At 39.1% G+C, this 16537-nt stretch overlaps 1 protein-coding gene across 1 annotated transcript in view; it reads right to left on the bottom strand.

Moving 5' to 3' along the window:
- LOC149214115 (uncharacterized) overlaps nt 1-15733 on the bottom strand; it is a 225484-nt gene extending 209751 nt beyond the window's left edge. Inside the window, exon 1 of the mRNA XM_089389300.1 lies at nt 15435-15733. Within this exon, the coding sequence (XP_089245426.1) occupies nt 15435-15599 (165 nt within the window). The 5' untranslated portion in view covers nt 15600-15733. The remainder of the gene's footprint in view (nt 1-15434) is intronic.
- Nucleotides 15734-16537: the final 804 nt, after the last annotated feature.

Below are 16537 nucleotides of genomic sequence, written 5' to 3' on the forward strand. Positions count from 1 at the left end.
AAATGGCTCGAAAGTCACTTGAGGTTAGAGGGGCATCTCATCCCTTGGAGTCGGTTTCCCCATCCTTCGACATCAGTCACATTGGTTGATGTATCTTCTGACATCTTGATGAAGAGTGGGCCAATAGTAGCCTGCCTGTAGAATTTTGAAGGCAGTTCTTTTTGCTGCAAAGTGGCCTCCACAGGGCCCATCATGACAGGTTAGGAGGATGTCAAAAACTTCCTCCTCCCTGACACAACGCCTCAGGGCCAAGTTTAAACACGTTGCCCCCAATCCAATTGAATGGGGCACTTTTCCTCACGAACTGGCTCTTCTCTTTTGAGGATAGGTGTGGCGGGAACTGTGATGAAACCAAGTAATTTGCTATATCAGCAAACCATGGAGAGAGTACTGAAATAGCAAACAAGTGTTCATCTGGCATTTGATCATCCACCATCCCTTCTTCACCTGTAGGCAAATCTAGTCTAGACAGAAAATCAGCAACAACATTTTCCTTACCTGGCTTATCAACAATGGTCAAATCAAATTGTTGCAATAAAAGTAACCATCTAATGATACGAGCATTTACATTAGGTTTATTCATCAAATACCTAATTGCAGCATGATTAGTGTGTACAAATGTTTGATAACTAGTGATGTAGTGTCTGAACTTGTTTAGGAAATGGACTACAGCTAGGAGCTCTTTTTCGGTTACAGTATAGTTTAACTCTACCTTGGACAAGTTTTTACTGACAAAATATATGGCGTACGGTAGCTTCTCTTCAACTTGTCCTAAGGCTGCTCCTATGGCTTTGTTCGAGGCATCTATGTGAATGTGGAAAGGTAGGGCCCAGTTTGGACCTCTCAAGATTGGGGCAGTTACCAGCTTACCTTTCCGCATCCAGAGCCTCTTAACAGTTGTCAATCCATATAAACTAAACATCTTTCCCCACAAGACCAAACAATGGAGAGGCTAGCTTACTGAAATCTTTAATGAATCTTCTATAATATCCTGCTAAGCCTAGAAAACTTCAAACATTTCTTACCTTTTGAGGAGGTGGGACCCTTTGGATGATAGCAATCTTGTTGGGATCCACCCATAATCCTTGTTGAGAAATTGTATGACCTAGCACGATCCCTTCAGTCATCAGGAATTCACATTTTTCAGAACTAGGGGACAGATTCATTTCAATACACTTGGCTAAAACTTTTCCCAGGTTAGTCAATGCTTCTTGGAAGTTGGACCCATAAGGAGTAAATTCATCCATATAGATTTCCACCGAATCATGAACCAACTCAGCGAATATGCTCAGTACTACTCTCTGGAAAGTGGCAGGAGCGTTGCATAACCCAAAGGGAAGGACCCGGTAGGCAAAAGTACCCCATGGACAAGTGAAAGTGGTCTTATCTTGGTATTCTGGGCTAATTTGGATCTGATTGTACCCGCTAAACCCATCTAGGAAGGAAAAGAACTTCTTCCTTGCTAGGCCATCTAACACTTAATCTATGAAAGGCAAAGGGAAATGGTCCTTCTTGATAGCTTTGTTAAGTTCTCGATAATCTACACAGATTCTCCACTTCTTGTCTTTCTTGGGCACAAGCACCAGAGGAGAAACCCACTCGCTATCAGAAATGGGGTAGATGAACCCTGCATCCAGCAAATTTTGCAGTTCTTCTTTGACAATGTCCTTAAGGGCTGGATTCATTCTCCTCTGAAGCTGCCTGACTGGTTTACAATCCTCTTTAATGTAGATGTGATGGGTACAGACTGAAGGTGGCCTCCTTTCATCTCCTTATAACTCCAAGAAAAAGCATCCAAATGGCTATTCAATAAGTTATACAGCTCTTTCTCCTAAGATAGGGATAGGGATGAGTAGATCTTCAAGGTTCTTTCACGGCCAAACTCCACATTCTTAACTCAGGAAGAGGGCGAATCAGCCACACAGAGATCCGCTAAGGCACTAGCTTGGGTGACTTCTACCAACTCCTCTAATGGCAGCGCACTGGGAGGTGGATTTTGAATCAAATTCTCAATAAGGTCATCCTCGGTTTGAATACCTCCCCTGGTGGCTTCCACTATGCACAATGTTGCAGAATAGACTTCATCCTCATCTTCCTCCTCCAACCAGAGAGGTAAGTAATGTTCTAGCAGAGGTTGGGCGGGAGGATATAGGACTAGTTGTTTGGACATAGGCCCATTCTTAATGGTCATGCTCTCAGCTCGACAACTGATGTAAGCATCTGCAGTAGCTAACCAAGGCCTTCCCAAAATGAAGGGGTATAGAGCGAGTTTTGCTTTTGGCTGAAGGACCAGGAAGTCCGCAGGGTACTCCCAAGAATCAACGAACACCATGACGTCTTCCACAATCCCTTCGGGGGTCACGGTGGAGCGGTCTGCTAACTGCAGTACTGTCGAGGTCTTTCTTATGGAACTCTTATGGTTGAGTTTGAGCATAGTGTCCCTAGTCATCACATTAATGGCAACCCCTAGATCAATCAGGATGTGGGGGATTATGGTGCCATTGATGTGGACATCAACTATAGGACTCCCAAGGTCCAAATATTTTGGACAGATTACTTGTCCCAACATCAAGTTGGACAGTTGTCCTATAACATTGATAGTTGGGGCATCTCTCTTGTGCCTACCTGGGTGCCTAAAACACTTCTCTTTGATCAATTTATTGTAGATTGGTACATCTTTTATGGCCTGGAGAAGTGGTATTTTTATACATAACTGTTTAAGTTCTCCCAAAAGTTCAGTCTCTTCTGGGTTTGGTTGCGTGGTTCCAGTTAGCCTCTCAGGAAAGGGTGGAATGGCTTTGGGTTCACTTTCCTATTTCTCTTCTTCATCGTCCTTAGGAGGAGGTTGGCTATCTGGGAGGATCTTCCCAAATCGTAGGTTGATCTCCTGAATCTCCATAGCATAAGTAGTTCATGTTGTCTACCCAGTATATACCTGTTGGCCCGTCTGTTATTGGGGTTCGGGTTCGGTTGAGAAGGCATCTGGGGTTGTCTTGGAGGAGCAAGAGGTAATGGTTGTGGTTGAACAGGTGGTGGAGGAAAAATAGAGGGAGGAGAGTTGTACTGGGGCCTCCACCCCTGTTGAGGTGCATTCCACTGAGGTTGTGGCTGAACATGAGAATTAAACGAATGAACAGCAGGTTGAGTATGGTATTGAGATGGGTATGACCAAGGAGGGGGTGCGGACTAGGAAGGATGAGCAGGGGGGCCCCAATAAGGTATGTGAGTGGATTGGTTGGGGTTGTAATATGTCTGAGATGTCCCTTGCATCCCCTGTTGGTAAGGTCTAGGTCCATGTGGCCTCCTTTGGTTTAGGAAGTAGAGTGGTTCAGTGGCTCCTTCAGCCCCTTAGTACATAGCTTTAAGTCTGGGTAAGGTTGGGCACTAGTTTGTAGGGTGGTCTGCCTTACAACCGAAAGATACCTCTAGGGAGTGCAATGGGCACTTGTTCCTAGATGCTTCCTTATACATCTGGGACAAAAGATGGCCAAAGCCCTCTAAGCTTCCTCTTGCTTCTGTTGGATTCAATAGGTATCCATTTGCATGGCAATGATCTATCTCACCTCACTTTTAAGGTCTTCCATCTGATTTGCAAACTCATGTTTGGAGAAGGTGGCACTGGCTGAAAGTTAACTCGCCCTACCTCTTTTCTAGGCTACCCTAGAATGGCTTCTAAACACAGTCTTTATGTCATCATAAGGTAGTTGATAGATGTCTCCCCCAGCCAGCAAATGGAGGGTATCTAGAAGGTCTTCAGGGACTCCTCGAAGCAAAACCAGCTTCAGAGATTCGGGGTCAAATGTGCACCTGGCCCTTTTATAACTGAGTTGGAACCTTTCTTCATAGTTTTCTAAAGATTCATCACTTCCCATGGTCATCCGAAAGATTTCTCCCTTTGTTTCCTTTGACCTACAGTAATCTCGGTATTTGTTGTTAAAAGCTTGCTGCATCTGAGCCCAAGTTGTGATACTGTTTCCAGGTAACCCCATGACCAACGTAGTGCTGCATCCTTGAGGATAGAGGGAAAGAGTTTCAACTTTTGCTCGTCTTCTATAATAGTCATAAGTTCGACAAAAGATAGCAAATTCAAACAAGAAGGTATCAGGGTCTTCAATGGTCAATCCATGGAAGTGAGGTAAGGCTGAGGGACTTATGTTTTTCATTTTTGTGTCCCCATTGGTCTCTCGAATGGGAAAGGCGCCTTCTATTCTCTCCTCATCTCCTATACCGTTTTTGTGTTCAGCCATGGTCTCAGGAGGAACGTTTTCTTGTTCTTCTTTTGTTATAGGATCTTCATATATCTCTAGAGGTTCACCTATAATTTCTTCTGGATCACTACCACCGAAGAAGAGAGAAGGATGACTTAGTAATGTGGTGGGGGTGTTGGATAAGAATTTTCCTAAATTGTATCTATTTCTACGAGGCATGAAATGAAATATTTTTGGTTGATTTTTGTGTTTTTCTCTGCTTGTACCTGCAAAACTGAAATTGATTGAACAACAAATTGCAGCTAACTAAAATAAACCTTGCTAGAATGAAAATTACAGAATTGAAATAAAAACAGGAAATGACTAATCTATGTTGCAGAATTGAAATTGCCAAAATGAAATGCTAAGTTACGCTTGCAAAATTGAAATTGCAGAATTGAAGCGGAATTGAAATGCTAATCTATGAAAGCGGGAAATATCTTATCTATGCTTGCTGAAATGAAATGAAAGCAGGAAATGTCTAATCTACTTTTGCCGAAATAAAATTGCAGAATGGAAATGAAACAACTATTCTACTATTGCTGAAATAAACTACTTAGCATAAGATTGCAGTAGAAAATAAAAATAAAAAGCTGCAATCACAAATACTCTAACGCTTCCCGGGAAACGGCACCAAAAAGATGGTGGGCTCCTATATTGCAGCAATGATGCTGCAACTCCTGGGACTCCCTTCTTTACTTTTATCAACCCAGTAGTTCGTAACAAATTGGAAGCGACGGTGCTATATGCACAAGTTCGCTAGGAGCTTAAGCCAACTTCTATGAGTTCTTAGACGAAATTTTTAACTGTGATGGATGAAAGCTAACTCAACAGAGGCTAGTCTACTTGCAGAAAGAAGCGGAAAGCTGAAAGGAAATGCAAACCCTAGCAAACCCTAGTTTTACTGACTAATCCTACCTGGCACAAGAAAAGAGATAAAAGTTGCTAAAATGGATGCCATTGACTCTTGGAAGGTAAAATGCATGTGTCTAAGCTACTTCTGAAGGAAAATATGGAAAAAGCATCTTTTGTATTTTTGAGTAATTTTGCAGAATTATTATGCATGTGCTTTAACTATTTTTGACTATGTAGGGGTTTATTGGCAAAAGGAAATGGAGTGGGTGCTTGCAGAAGGTTGGGAAGGGTGCTAGGGACCCTATAGGTCCTCTTCTCACCTTCTCAGTAAGTTCTACAGGAAGTTCTACAAGAACCGCCGAAAGAAGATTTTAAAGGGTTGATGGTGGAAAAATGGTGGGAAAATGGAAATGAAGGATGGATAAGGATGTTAAGGGGTCTAGGACCTAGTAAATGAAGCTAAGGAGTGATGAAGGTGGTTGGATTTGTTCAAGGATGAAGGGAGCAATGTTGCACAAAAATGTAGAAATTAGGCAAATTGGGAAAGTGTGGATCTAGGTGCATATCCAAGGTCAAAGCTCTAAGACCAATGCCACCCTCCCTACTTTGGGATCTCAGCATCATCACAAGCCAGCCAGAGGTCCTCCCAAGCGTCTTGTCGCCACAAGATGCTTCATCTATCATTAACAACTAAATCAGATATATCCACCAGTCCAAGCATGCTTCAAAACGTTTAACCATCTTACGGAGAGATCCTGCACAATCACATCCCCCATTAATAAAAAAACTCTATACATAAGTTAAATCAAACCTCCGGGGTTTTTTAAATATACATATGTTGCTTAGATCTTCATCATACTATCCAAACACATCTTCATTGGAGGCTTTCTTCTTTAACTTCTTACAGCAACACCAAACTTAGCCTTAGTACTTTCAACACAACCAGGTCTTTGTTTGCAACTTCATGAATATACCCTTTCTTCATATCCAAGCTCCCTCTCAACTAAGGGAGATCGATAGCTTCATAACATCGAAGAAACTTCAACCTTTCAAAGCTTAAGGGACATCATTCCTTTTACAACAAGAGCATCCAACTCCTCTTTTTCCATCATGCTCATTACTATTATGATCAAGTCATCTTCAATTATGAGATAGATGAACTTCAACATCTTGAAGATTATGTACCTACAAATCTTCAACAAGTACACCCAAGTACAAATATACAGAAACATGAAGTCAACAATATCAAAATTATGTCATTACAAGCAAAAAATACACACCCGTTCTTCCCAATCTTCTTTAGGTCTTTTCCACCGACATGTCTTGCACCGTAGTTGATGTTAGGATATTCCGACACATAGGATATAGTTAAGTTCAACTTGGTCTAGTATAGAGTTAGGTTAGAGTTAGGTAAAGTGTGTTTCTTTACCGTTGTACATTTTGTAACTTACAATCCGACGGTCACGATATGTAGTGATCCGACGGTTCACTCTCACCTCGGTATTACCGACACTTGATCCGTGGCTTGACACCCGATTGGTCCATGAGTTCTATTTAAAGCGCATGGAGGGTCATTGTTCGGGTAATCCGTGCATGAGAGAAGCTTATGTAAATTTTCATTCTTTGATTAATAAATTGCCTGTAGTACCCACGTTGGGACAGGCTGTGGACTGTTTCCCTCCTTGCACTCTGAGGGTTTTAACCACGTCAAAAATACTGGTGTATTGATTTGAGATCTGGTTGTGAGCGGTGTCCTTTTGGTATTATTTCTGTGGAACTTACCTTGTAAATTCCTACATGGTATCAGAGCTATTTGAGGGCCGCGTCCGTTGGTGATCCAAATCTGAAGCCGGTAGAACTGCATGCGGCTGTCGTTTCCTAGATCTGCTGTTTCTGACTGCTTTCGGGCCGAGAGGACTGCTCTGTTGCATTCGGAGCATCTGTTCCAGTGAGGAACCCCTTTCGTTTCACGCGAAAAGGTTTCCGGTAGCCCTAGCTGCGTCATTTTTCAGATCGGGAGGTATACAGTGTTTCTTTTGCAGTTTACTGTTATTTTCTCTCTGCTTATTTCGGTCTCAGCTTATTTAGCCTTTTTTTTTAACCGGATCTATACCTTTCATTTCTGCGTATGCTCTTTTCCCTGCGACTCTGTGCGATCTGGGCAAATCAGAAACAGAAAGGAAGGATTTTTCTCATGCGTATGCTCTTTTCCCTGCACCTTAGTGTGATCTCGGAAAATCAGAAACATTGAGAAAAATATTTAGTTTTTCGACTAAAGCTAACTTTGAGATTTTTTTAAAAAATTTCTAGTTTTTTGGCTAAAGCTAACTTCGAGCCGCAAGGTTCGTTTTTCTTTGCATATTCGTGTTGGGTTTTGTGTTGTGTGTTTTGTAGGGAAAAAGAGCTTTCTCAAGGCAAGCACGCAAACCAAGGCCCCCCCCCCTCTCTCTCTCTCTCAAATTTTTTGTATAGATCAATTGGTTCAAAGCTATTTTAAGAGAGTAGAGGTCTTGGGTTCAAGTCTCCATTTTGTGGGGGCGGATTTTTTCATTCCCGCACATTCGCGCACTTTGCCGGCAACGTCAACAATTTTTTTTCAAAAAGCCATAACTTCTTCATCCGGAAGCCTTTTTCAGAGCAGTTTTTTTTAAAACCGCCTATTTTTTCGAGATCTATCCGTTGGAACACTTACTTTTAGCATCTTCAGCTTCAGTTTTTTTTTAAATGGAAAGTCCATGCCAAGTCATTCTTGACAGCACTAACTACTTCCAATGGGTAGAATACATGGAAGATTTACTTAGAAGTAAAGGTCTCTTCAGAATAGCCACAAACCAAGAGAAGAAACCAAAAGATGAAAACAAGGCGGCAAAATGGGAAAATAGACAAGATCAAGCACGTGGTTTGATAGGGATGTCTATTTCTCCTGATCTTAGATTCCACATTGCAGGACTTGAGACTCCTCATGAAGCATTAGAAAAACTTGCTAAAGTTTTTGGGATTAAAAATGAAATTAGAGCCCATCAACTTGAAAATGAGCTGCTTACTTTGGATCCTAATAATTTTTCTTGCATTGAAGATTTCTTGTCCAAATTCAAGACCCTTAGATATCTCTTGGAAGGTGTTAAAGTTAAGAAAGAAGATGGTAACCTTATTTATTCCATCCTTACTAAGTTGGGACCAACCTACTCTGTATTTGTTTCCACTTTCCATTCTACAAGGGAAGCTTTCATTTGTCAAGGACAAGACTACAAGGCCCCTTCCTTTGACTCCTTTTGTGATTCCTTAATAAGAGAACAAGAAAAACTCTTACACCTTGGTCTTCTTAATCTTGGAAACTCTTCCACGAAAGCGTTAGCCGCCCAACAGCAACCAAATTCAAAGAATCCTAAGAAGTCATATCCTCAAAAGAATGGTCCTAAACCATCTCAGCCTCAAAATGAAAGATCATTTCAGCAAAATGATAAGACCAATAAAAACAAATGGAAGAAGACTGATAGACATTGTAACTTTTGTAATCGAGATGGCCACTTAGAATCTAAATGCTTTAAGAAGATGGAAGCCTTGGAAGCCGCAATGAAGAAACATAACATCCATGTGGAGCCTACTTCAACTTCAACTTCCGGAATGGCACTTTCTGCATCTCATTGTCAATCATCTCAGTCTGGTTATGCATTAAATGTATCTTCTTCTTCTTCTCATTCTCATGAGTGGCTCATTGATTCTGGAGCCTCTTGTCACATGGCCAAAAACCAAGCCATGTTTTCTTCTTTAAATGATTGTAACACCAAAAATATATATATTGGTGATGATAGATCTCTTAATGTTGTAGGGACTGGAACTGTTCATCTAGACAATGGTCAGTTTAATGATGTATTATGTGTTCCAACCTTATCCTGCAACCTTCTATCTGTCTATCAGATAACTCATTCAGGTGAAGGTAAAATTGTTGAATTTTCACCTCATGATGTTGTAATCAAGGATCTAAAAGATCCTAAACAGATTCTAGCTACTGGTCTTGCTGATGATTCCAAAAGGTTGTATAAGTTTCACAACTTTGGGTCATCCAATCTTCCCTCAGTATTTGTTGCTCATAATGATGAAGTGAGCAAACTTTGGCATGAGCGATTTGGTCACTTAAACTATCGCTCCCTTCAGCATCTATGTAAAGAAAATATGGTGACAGGTCTTCCTATGGTATCTTGCAGAGATGGTGTTTGTTCCGGATGTGTACTCGGAAAACATCATCGGGACAGTTTTGACAAACGTGCCTCTTGGCACGCCTCAGCCCCTTTACAGCTTGTGCACAGTGATTTATGTGGTCCTCTTCCTGTTGCTTCATTCTCTGGCTGCAAGTACTTCTTAACTTTCATTGATGATTTCTCCAGACGCACTTGGGTATACTTCTTAAAACTCAAGAGCGAAGTATTTAACACTTTTTTGGCCTTCAAAGCCTTTGTTGAAAAACAATCTGGACATCAAATTCTTAAGCTAAGAACTGATAATGGTGGAGAATATGTTAAAAACACATTCATCAACTTTTGCACCGAAAATGGAATTCAAATGCAACATACTGTTCCATACACTCCACAACAAAATGGTGTAGCTGAAAGGAAAAATCGCACCTTAAAGGAAATGGCTAATTGTATGCTGCAATCTAAAGGACTCAGTCTTAGTTTTTGGGCCGAAGCAATTAATTGTGCAAATTATATAATCAATCGCACTCCTACTAAGGTTCTAGAGAATATCACTCCAGAAGAAGCTTGGAGTTCCATTAAACCAGATGTAAGTCACTTTCGTGTGTTTGGAAGTGAAGCATGGGCCCATATTCCAGATGAAAAGCATAAAGCTTTAGAACCTAAGAGTGAGAAATGTACTTTTGTTGGATATTCTGAAGATGTAAAAGGTTATAGACTTATTCCATTTAAGTCCAAAAATGTTATCATTAGAAGAGATGTAAAATTTGATGAAAATAAATCGGCCTGCGAGCCTAGTCCGGCGGATGTGCCACCTCTTCCTATCTCTTCTACTTTTTCTTCTTCAGATGATGAAAGCGAGGATGATAATCCTCCCCCACCTTCTCAGGATCCTCAACTTCCAAGATGGGTCCGTGCTACTCGGGATGCAGCAGGTGATCTTGCCGGTGATCCTACAGATCAGCGACGTACACGTTCTCAGTTTGAAAGAGCCTCTTCTTTACTGGCTCAAGCTCCAGTAAATCATGATCCTGACACTTTTGCAGAAGCTTCAGGCCATCCACATTGGGAAGCAGCTATGAATGAAGAATATCATTCATTAATGACAAATGATACATGGGATCTTGTTCCTCTACCAAAGGGACGCAAACTTGTTAGATGTAAATGGGTTTACAGAACCAAGTATGGACCAGATGGGAAAGTTGATAAACATAAAGCTCGTCTCATTGCTAAGGGCTTTTCACAGGTTGAAGGCATTGACTACACTGAAACCTTCTCCCCTGTTGCCAAAATGAACTCTATCCGCCTTGTTCTTTCCCTTGCTGCCTCTTTAAAATGGGAAGTCCATCAGATGGATGTTAAATCTGCCTTCTTGCATGGGGACTTGCAGGAAGAAATCTATATGGAACAACCCATTGGCTTCATACAAACAGACTCCAGCCTTGTTTGTCGACTTAAGAAATCCCTTTATGGCCTCAAGCAAGCTCCTCGGGCTTGGTATGCCAAAATGGATAGCTTTCTTTTAGAATCTGGCTTTTCTAGGTGTCATTCTGACAATACTGTCTACACCAAGAAAGTGGGCAACTCTCTTATCATCCTTGTTCTTTATGTTGATGATCTTATTCTTACTGGTAGTGATCCCAACCTTATAAACCATGTGAAGTCCAGCCTTAAAAAGAAATTTGAAATGACAGACTTAGGACATTTACACTATTTTCTCGGTCTTCAAGTCTTGCAATCCCAAGAGGGTATTTTCCTTTCCCAGTCCAAGTATGCTTGTGATATTCTTCGTCATTTTCACATGGAAGACTGTAAGCCAGCCCCTTCTCCCTTTCAGTCTGGAGTCAAACTTTCAGTCTCTTGTACTTCTCCTGAAGTTGATGCTACCTTATACCGTCAACTTGTCGGAAACTCTTGTATTTAACCCATACTCGTCCTGATCTTTCCTTTGTTGTTGGCCTTGTTGCTCGTTTTATGCAAAACCCCCGTGAAAGTCATTGGAAAGCAGCTAAAAGAATACTTCGTTATGTTCGAGGTACAGTACAGTTTGGGATTCATTACAGTGCCAAAGCAGCTCCTCTGTTAGTTGGTTTCACTGATTCTGATTGGGCTGGTGACCCTGATGATCGGAAGTCTACTGCCGGTTATGTCTTCACTCTTGGTTCAGGACCTATTACATGGGCTTGTAAGAAACAGGCTGCCATTTCTCTTTCGTCAGCAGAAGCAGAGTATCGTGGTGCCGTGGAAGCTAGTAAGGAAGCCTTGTGGCTTCGTCAGATCCTATCAGAGTTTGGCTTTGAGCAGCAGCATCCAACCACACTTTGGTGTGATAATCAAAGTGCCATTCAGCTATGCAAAGATCCAGTCCAGCATCAGCGCAGCAAACACATTGAACTACACATGCACTTCATCAGAAAGCTCATTCATGACCATGTTCTTGAAGTGCAATATTGTCCAACAGATGATCAGGTTGCAGACATCTTCACAAAGGCTCTCACAGAGGCGAAGTTCACTAAACTTCGATATATGCTTGGAGTTCAGGAAGTTGTCACTAAGGGGGGATAGGCTCTAGTGCCTCCTTCCTTCTCCTATTGTGTCATATTTGTAAATCCTTCAATCCTATCCCAAGTTGTTCTTAAGGGGGGATGTTAGGATATTCCGACACATAGGATATAGTTAAGTTCAACTTGGTCTAGTATAGAGTTAGGTTAGAGTTAGGTAAAGTGTGTTTCTTTACCGTTGTACATTTTGTAACTTACAATCCGACGGTCACGATATGTAGTGATCCGACGGTTCACTCTCACCTCGGTATTACCGACACTTGATCCGTGGCTTGACACCCGATTGGTCCATGAGTTCTATTTAAAGCGCATGGAGGGTCATTGTTCGGGTAATCCGTGCATGAGAGAAGCTTATGTAAATTTTCATTCTTTGATTAATAAATTGCCTGTAGTACCCACGTTGGGACAGGCCGTGGACTGTTTCCCTCCTTGCACTCTGAGGGTTTTAACCACGTCAAAAATACTGGTGTATTGATTTGAGATCTGGTTGTGAGCGGTGTCCTTTTGGTATTCTTTCTGTGGAACTTACCCTGTAAATTCCTACAGTTGAGGGGAGTTAGTTCTTAATTGAGCAATAAGAATCTTTGCTCTCCATGGAATGCTAGCTCCAATGTACTCTTTTTGTTGGAGATCACAAGTGGGGTTGAATTCTTGAACATAGTACTTTTTCTTTCTACCCAACCCTTTCCTCATATATGCTTACGAAACTTCTTCATAACAAAACTCTTTCAATCCTTGCTATTTGTGGGACATGCATTGAGGTAAATATTCCATTTTTGCATCCATTTGTTGTTTTGTCTCATCCATGATTTTTTTCTTTCACTCATTCCTTCATTGAAGATAACTTTGGGCCATCTACCTTCTCCCATTTTTCCAATTTTTTGTAGATACCTTATGAGACGCACCATAGCAATTGCTTTGATGGAAGTTGCTCCTGTTTCACTCAGCATTATCTCATAAGAAACTGAACTTTTTATTTTAAACTTTTGCTCATGATCAAGCATTTTTGGACTTTATCAATTTGATTCCATTTTGAGATAGGATTGTTGTTAGCCCAAAATTCACACCCATATAATATCACTGGACAAACTAGGAGACTAAAAATCACTTTAATTGTTTTCCAATCCCATAACTCTTCCTCTCTACATTTGTTTTGAAAAGCATATAATGCTTTCCACCCTTCTAAAATTCTCTTCTTCCCGCAGTGCTCCCAATTAAGCTTGTTGTTGAAATCAATCCCGATGTACTTGTATTCATTTACTTCTTCAAGAATGTTGTCTTCAAAGAAGAACCTATGTCTTTTTATTTGAGAAAATCATACAATCCTTTTGTATTTAAAAAAAAAAAGAGAAATGTGTGCTTTGCCTTTAAACACGTAATGTATTCATAATTAAAATGGATTCAACTAGTTACATTTAATTAAGGAAAAATGAGTGCATTTTTAATTGGCACCAAGTCATCTATTCCACCCTGTTTTGCCTTTAAGAGGATGATGAAGCTCAACTTCTTATTTCACATTGTATTGCATGAGTAGTTTGTCAAGTGTGTAGTTAGATTTTTTTTTTAACTAAAAGCTACTAAATCAAGTGTGTAGTTAGATTTTTTTTTTTAACTAAAAGCTATTAAGCTAGCCTAACTTAGTAACTTTTAGTCAAAAAAATCTAACTACACACTTGACTTAGTAGCTTTTAGTCAAAAAAAAAAAATCTAACTACACACTTGACTTGACAAACTACTCGAGCAATACAATGTGAAATAAGTACTTTATACCAAGTCATCTATTCCACCCTGTTTTGCCTTTCGAGGGATGATAAAGTTCAACTTCTTATTTCACATTGTATTGCACTAGCAGCTTGTCAAGTCAAGTGTTAAGTTAGATTTTTTTTGACAAGCTACTAAATCAAGTGTGTAGTTAGATTATTTTGTCCAAAAGTTACTAAGTCAAGTGTGTAGTTAGATTATTTTGACTAAAAGCTATCTAGCTTAGTAGTTTTTAGTCAAAATAATCTAACTACACACTTGATTTAGTAACTTTTAGTAAAAAAAAAAACCTAACTACACACTTGACTTGACAAACTACTCGTGCAATACAACAACGTGAAATAAGAAGTTGAACTTTATCATCCTCGAAAAGCAAAACAAGGTGGAATAGATGACTTGGTACGAGTTAAAAATGAACTCATTTTTCCTTAATTAAATGTAACCAGTTAAATCTATCTTAATTATGAATATATCAAGTGTTTAAAGGCAAAGCAAACATTTCTCAATTTTTTAAATGCAAAAGGTTTTTATGATTTTCTCAAATAAAAAGAAGTAGAGTCAGCATAAGTTCTTGTTTGAAGACAACATTCTTAATTGGGAGCACTTCAAAAGAATAGAAATTTACTAGGGTGGAAAGCATTATATGCTCTTCAAAACAGATGTAGAGAGGCACAATTATGTGATTGGAAAACAATTAAAGTGTTTTTTTGGGCTTTGTCTGGTAATATTACATGGGTGTGAATTGTGGGTTAACAAATTGAGAAAATGCAAAAACAGATGTAGAGAGGCAGAGTTATGGGATTGGAAAACGATTAAAGTGCTTTTTGGGCTCCTAGTTTGTCCAGTAATATTATATTGGTGTGAATTGTGGATTAACAAATTGAAAGGAAAACAATTAAAGTGCTTTTTGGGTGTGAATTGTGGATTAACAAATTGAAAGGAAAACAATTAAAGTGCTTTTTGGGCTCCTAATTTATCCAGTAATATTATATGGGTGTGAATTGTGGGTAAACAAATTGAGAAAATCCAAAAACACTTGGTATTAAAGTAATAAATCAAAATAACAAGAACCAACTAAACAACAAAATGCAAGAATACCAAATCTATTGAATTTATTTGGACCACCGATATTAAATTGGCTAATAGAGAATACTACACATAAATATCTCTAACATAATAGGAAAAGGTAATACTACACATAAATATCTCTAACATTATAGGAAAGGGTGGCCACCGACAATATTAAGTACCTGGAAAAGACCATTTGGCAGGAGAATATTGAAAATTTTATAAAAATAAAAGAAAACAAAAGATAAAAATTACAGCTAAAAGTTTACAAGATAATGCCCTGTTTTATATACATGGAAGTAAGGCTTGGATTTACTTGAAAGCATATGACTCTATAGCCATAACCTCAACAATGAGTGTACTGGACACTATTTTTTAGATACTATCTAAGGTGAAACTGTTTTTCTTTCTGACTTTAGAGAAAGAACTAAAACTGTTTTAGCCAATTGGCTGAGAGTTCATATTTCTTAACTGCCAAAAAAATATTAATAAACCCAAAAATATCTAGCAAGAATAAAAATATACAGTTTTACTAATCAAATTTTACTTGATAAATCAATTTACATCACAAATACCACCATTAATATAATAATAATAATATAATTAAATAATAAATCAAATAAATAAATAATGTAATACGTTTCACATAGTTATGCCAAATATGAACTTCCACATATTCAAGCAACTGCAGCTACTTATATTAAGCAATCGTAGCTAGTTCTGAAATATTAAACATAAAAGATCTTGACCTCGTCCTTGAAGAGATTTTCGTTCATTATATCCTCCAAGGACCATCCAAGCACCATATTCTCGAAAAGTTCAGTTGCCAATTTATATTTGGCTCTCTTTACGCTGCTGTCTCCCCTTTCTGGGGCTGTTCCCCCATACAGAAGCGATCTCAGACCCGAAAGCATTTCTCAAACGCCCAACCACTTATAACTACAAGCAACAGCAGGCACAGGTATTTCAAGCTATAAAACCAGCTGGTTAACAACTCAATTTGCAAAATATTACATGTTCAAATGAACTTTGAACTGAGCTCTCCTTGGGATTAATCATTAGAGTGAAAAACAGAATGAGAATAATGCTATTGTTGAAGGGTTAAAAAGATCCACAGTGCATTTAGACACAACTAGAATTAAAGTAGAACAGCGACGGCGGCCAGTTGGAATTCCAGCTAAGATGGACGACACACTTGCAGATTTTGGGATTTTCAATAAAGATTGATGATGGTGTTACTAAATTTAACACTAAATGTGATTGGAGTGGTTTTGAAGTGTGATTTTTTAAAAGAAATTTATTTATTTTTTATTTAATTGGTTTAAAATTTAGCAGAAATTTGTTGAAATCACAAATTTTATAAGTAAATTCTCAACCATTAAATTAAAAAAATAAATATTAAATCTATATATATAATTAAAAAATAATTTAAATATGAAGAATCCTTTCCCAAAATCCACCAAAAAAACTCCCAAATATCACTTAAAAGAACACCACTGCAAAACGACTAGGCAATTTGCCTCTCAAATTCCAATCGCTAAACTGGCTGATTCCATCAGCGAAGCAAGAGTAAATGCGAAAGAAGTACGAGTTGACGGTCGTATGTACGAGGTGATTGAAAATATTGAAGTATAAGCAAAGGAAAGTAGAACCGCCAGCTTCAATTTCAACGGGAACTTGGGAAGCTATTTGAGAGTAGCACCGCCCCCACTCCAAGGAAAGCAGAGAATAAATCGAGAAAAACAGTATGAGTTGATTGTCGGAAGTACGATGTAATTGAAAATATTAAATTATAATAATAATAAATGCAAAAGAAAGCACTGTTGAAGGATAATGCGACTAAAAAGTTATT

The sequence above is a fragment of the Pinus tabuliformis genome, chromosome 1_1 (genome assembly GCF_031772625.1).
Source record: "Pinus tabuliformis cultivar Carrire ecotype Pingquan chromosome 1_1, CPIR1, whole genome shotgun sequence".
Classification (NCBI taxonomy): domain Eukaryota; kingdom Viridiplantae; phylum Streptophyta; class Pinopsida; order Pinales; family Pinaceae; genus Pinus; species Pinus tabuliformis.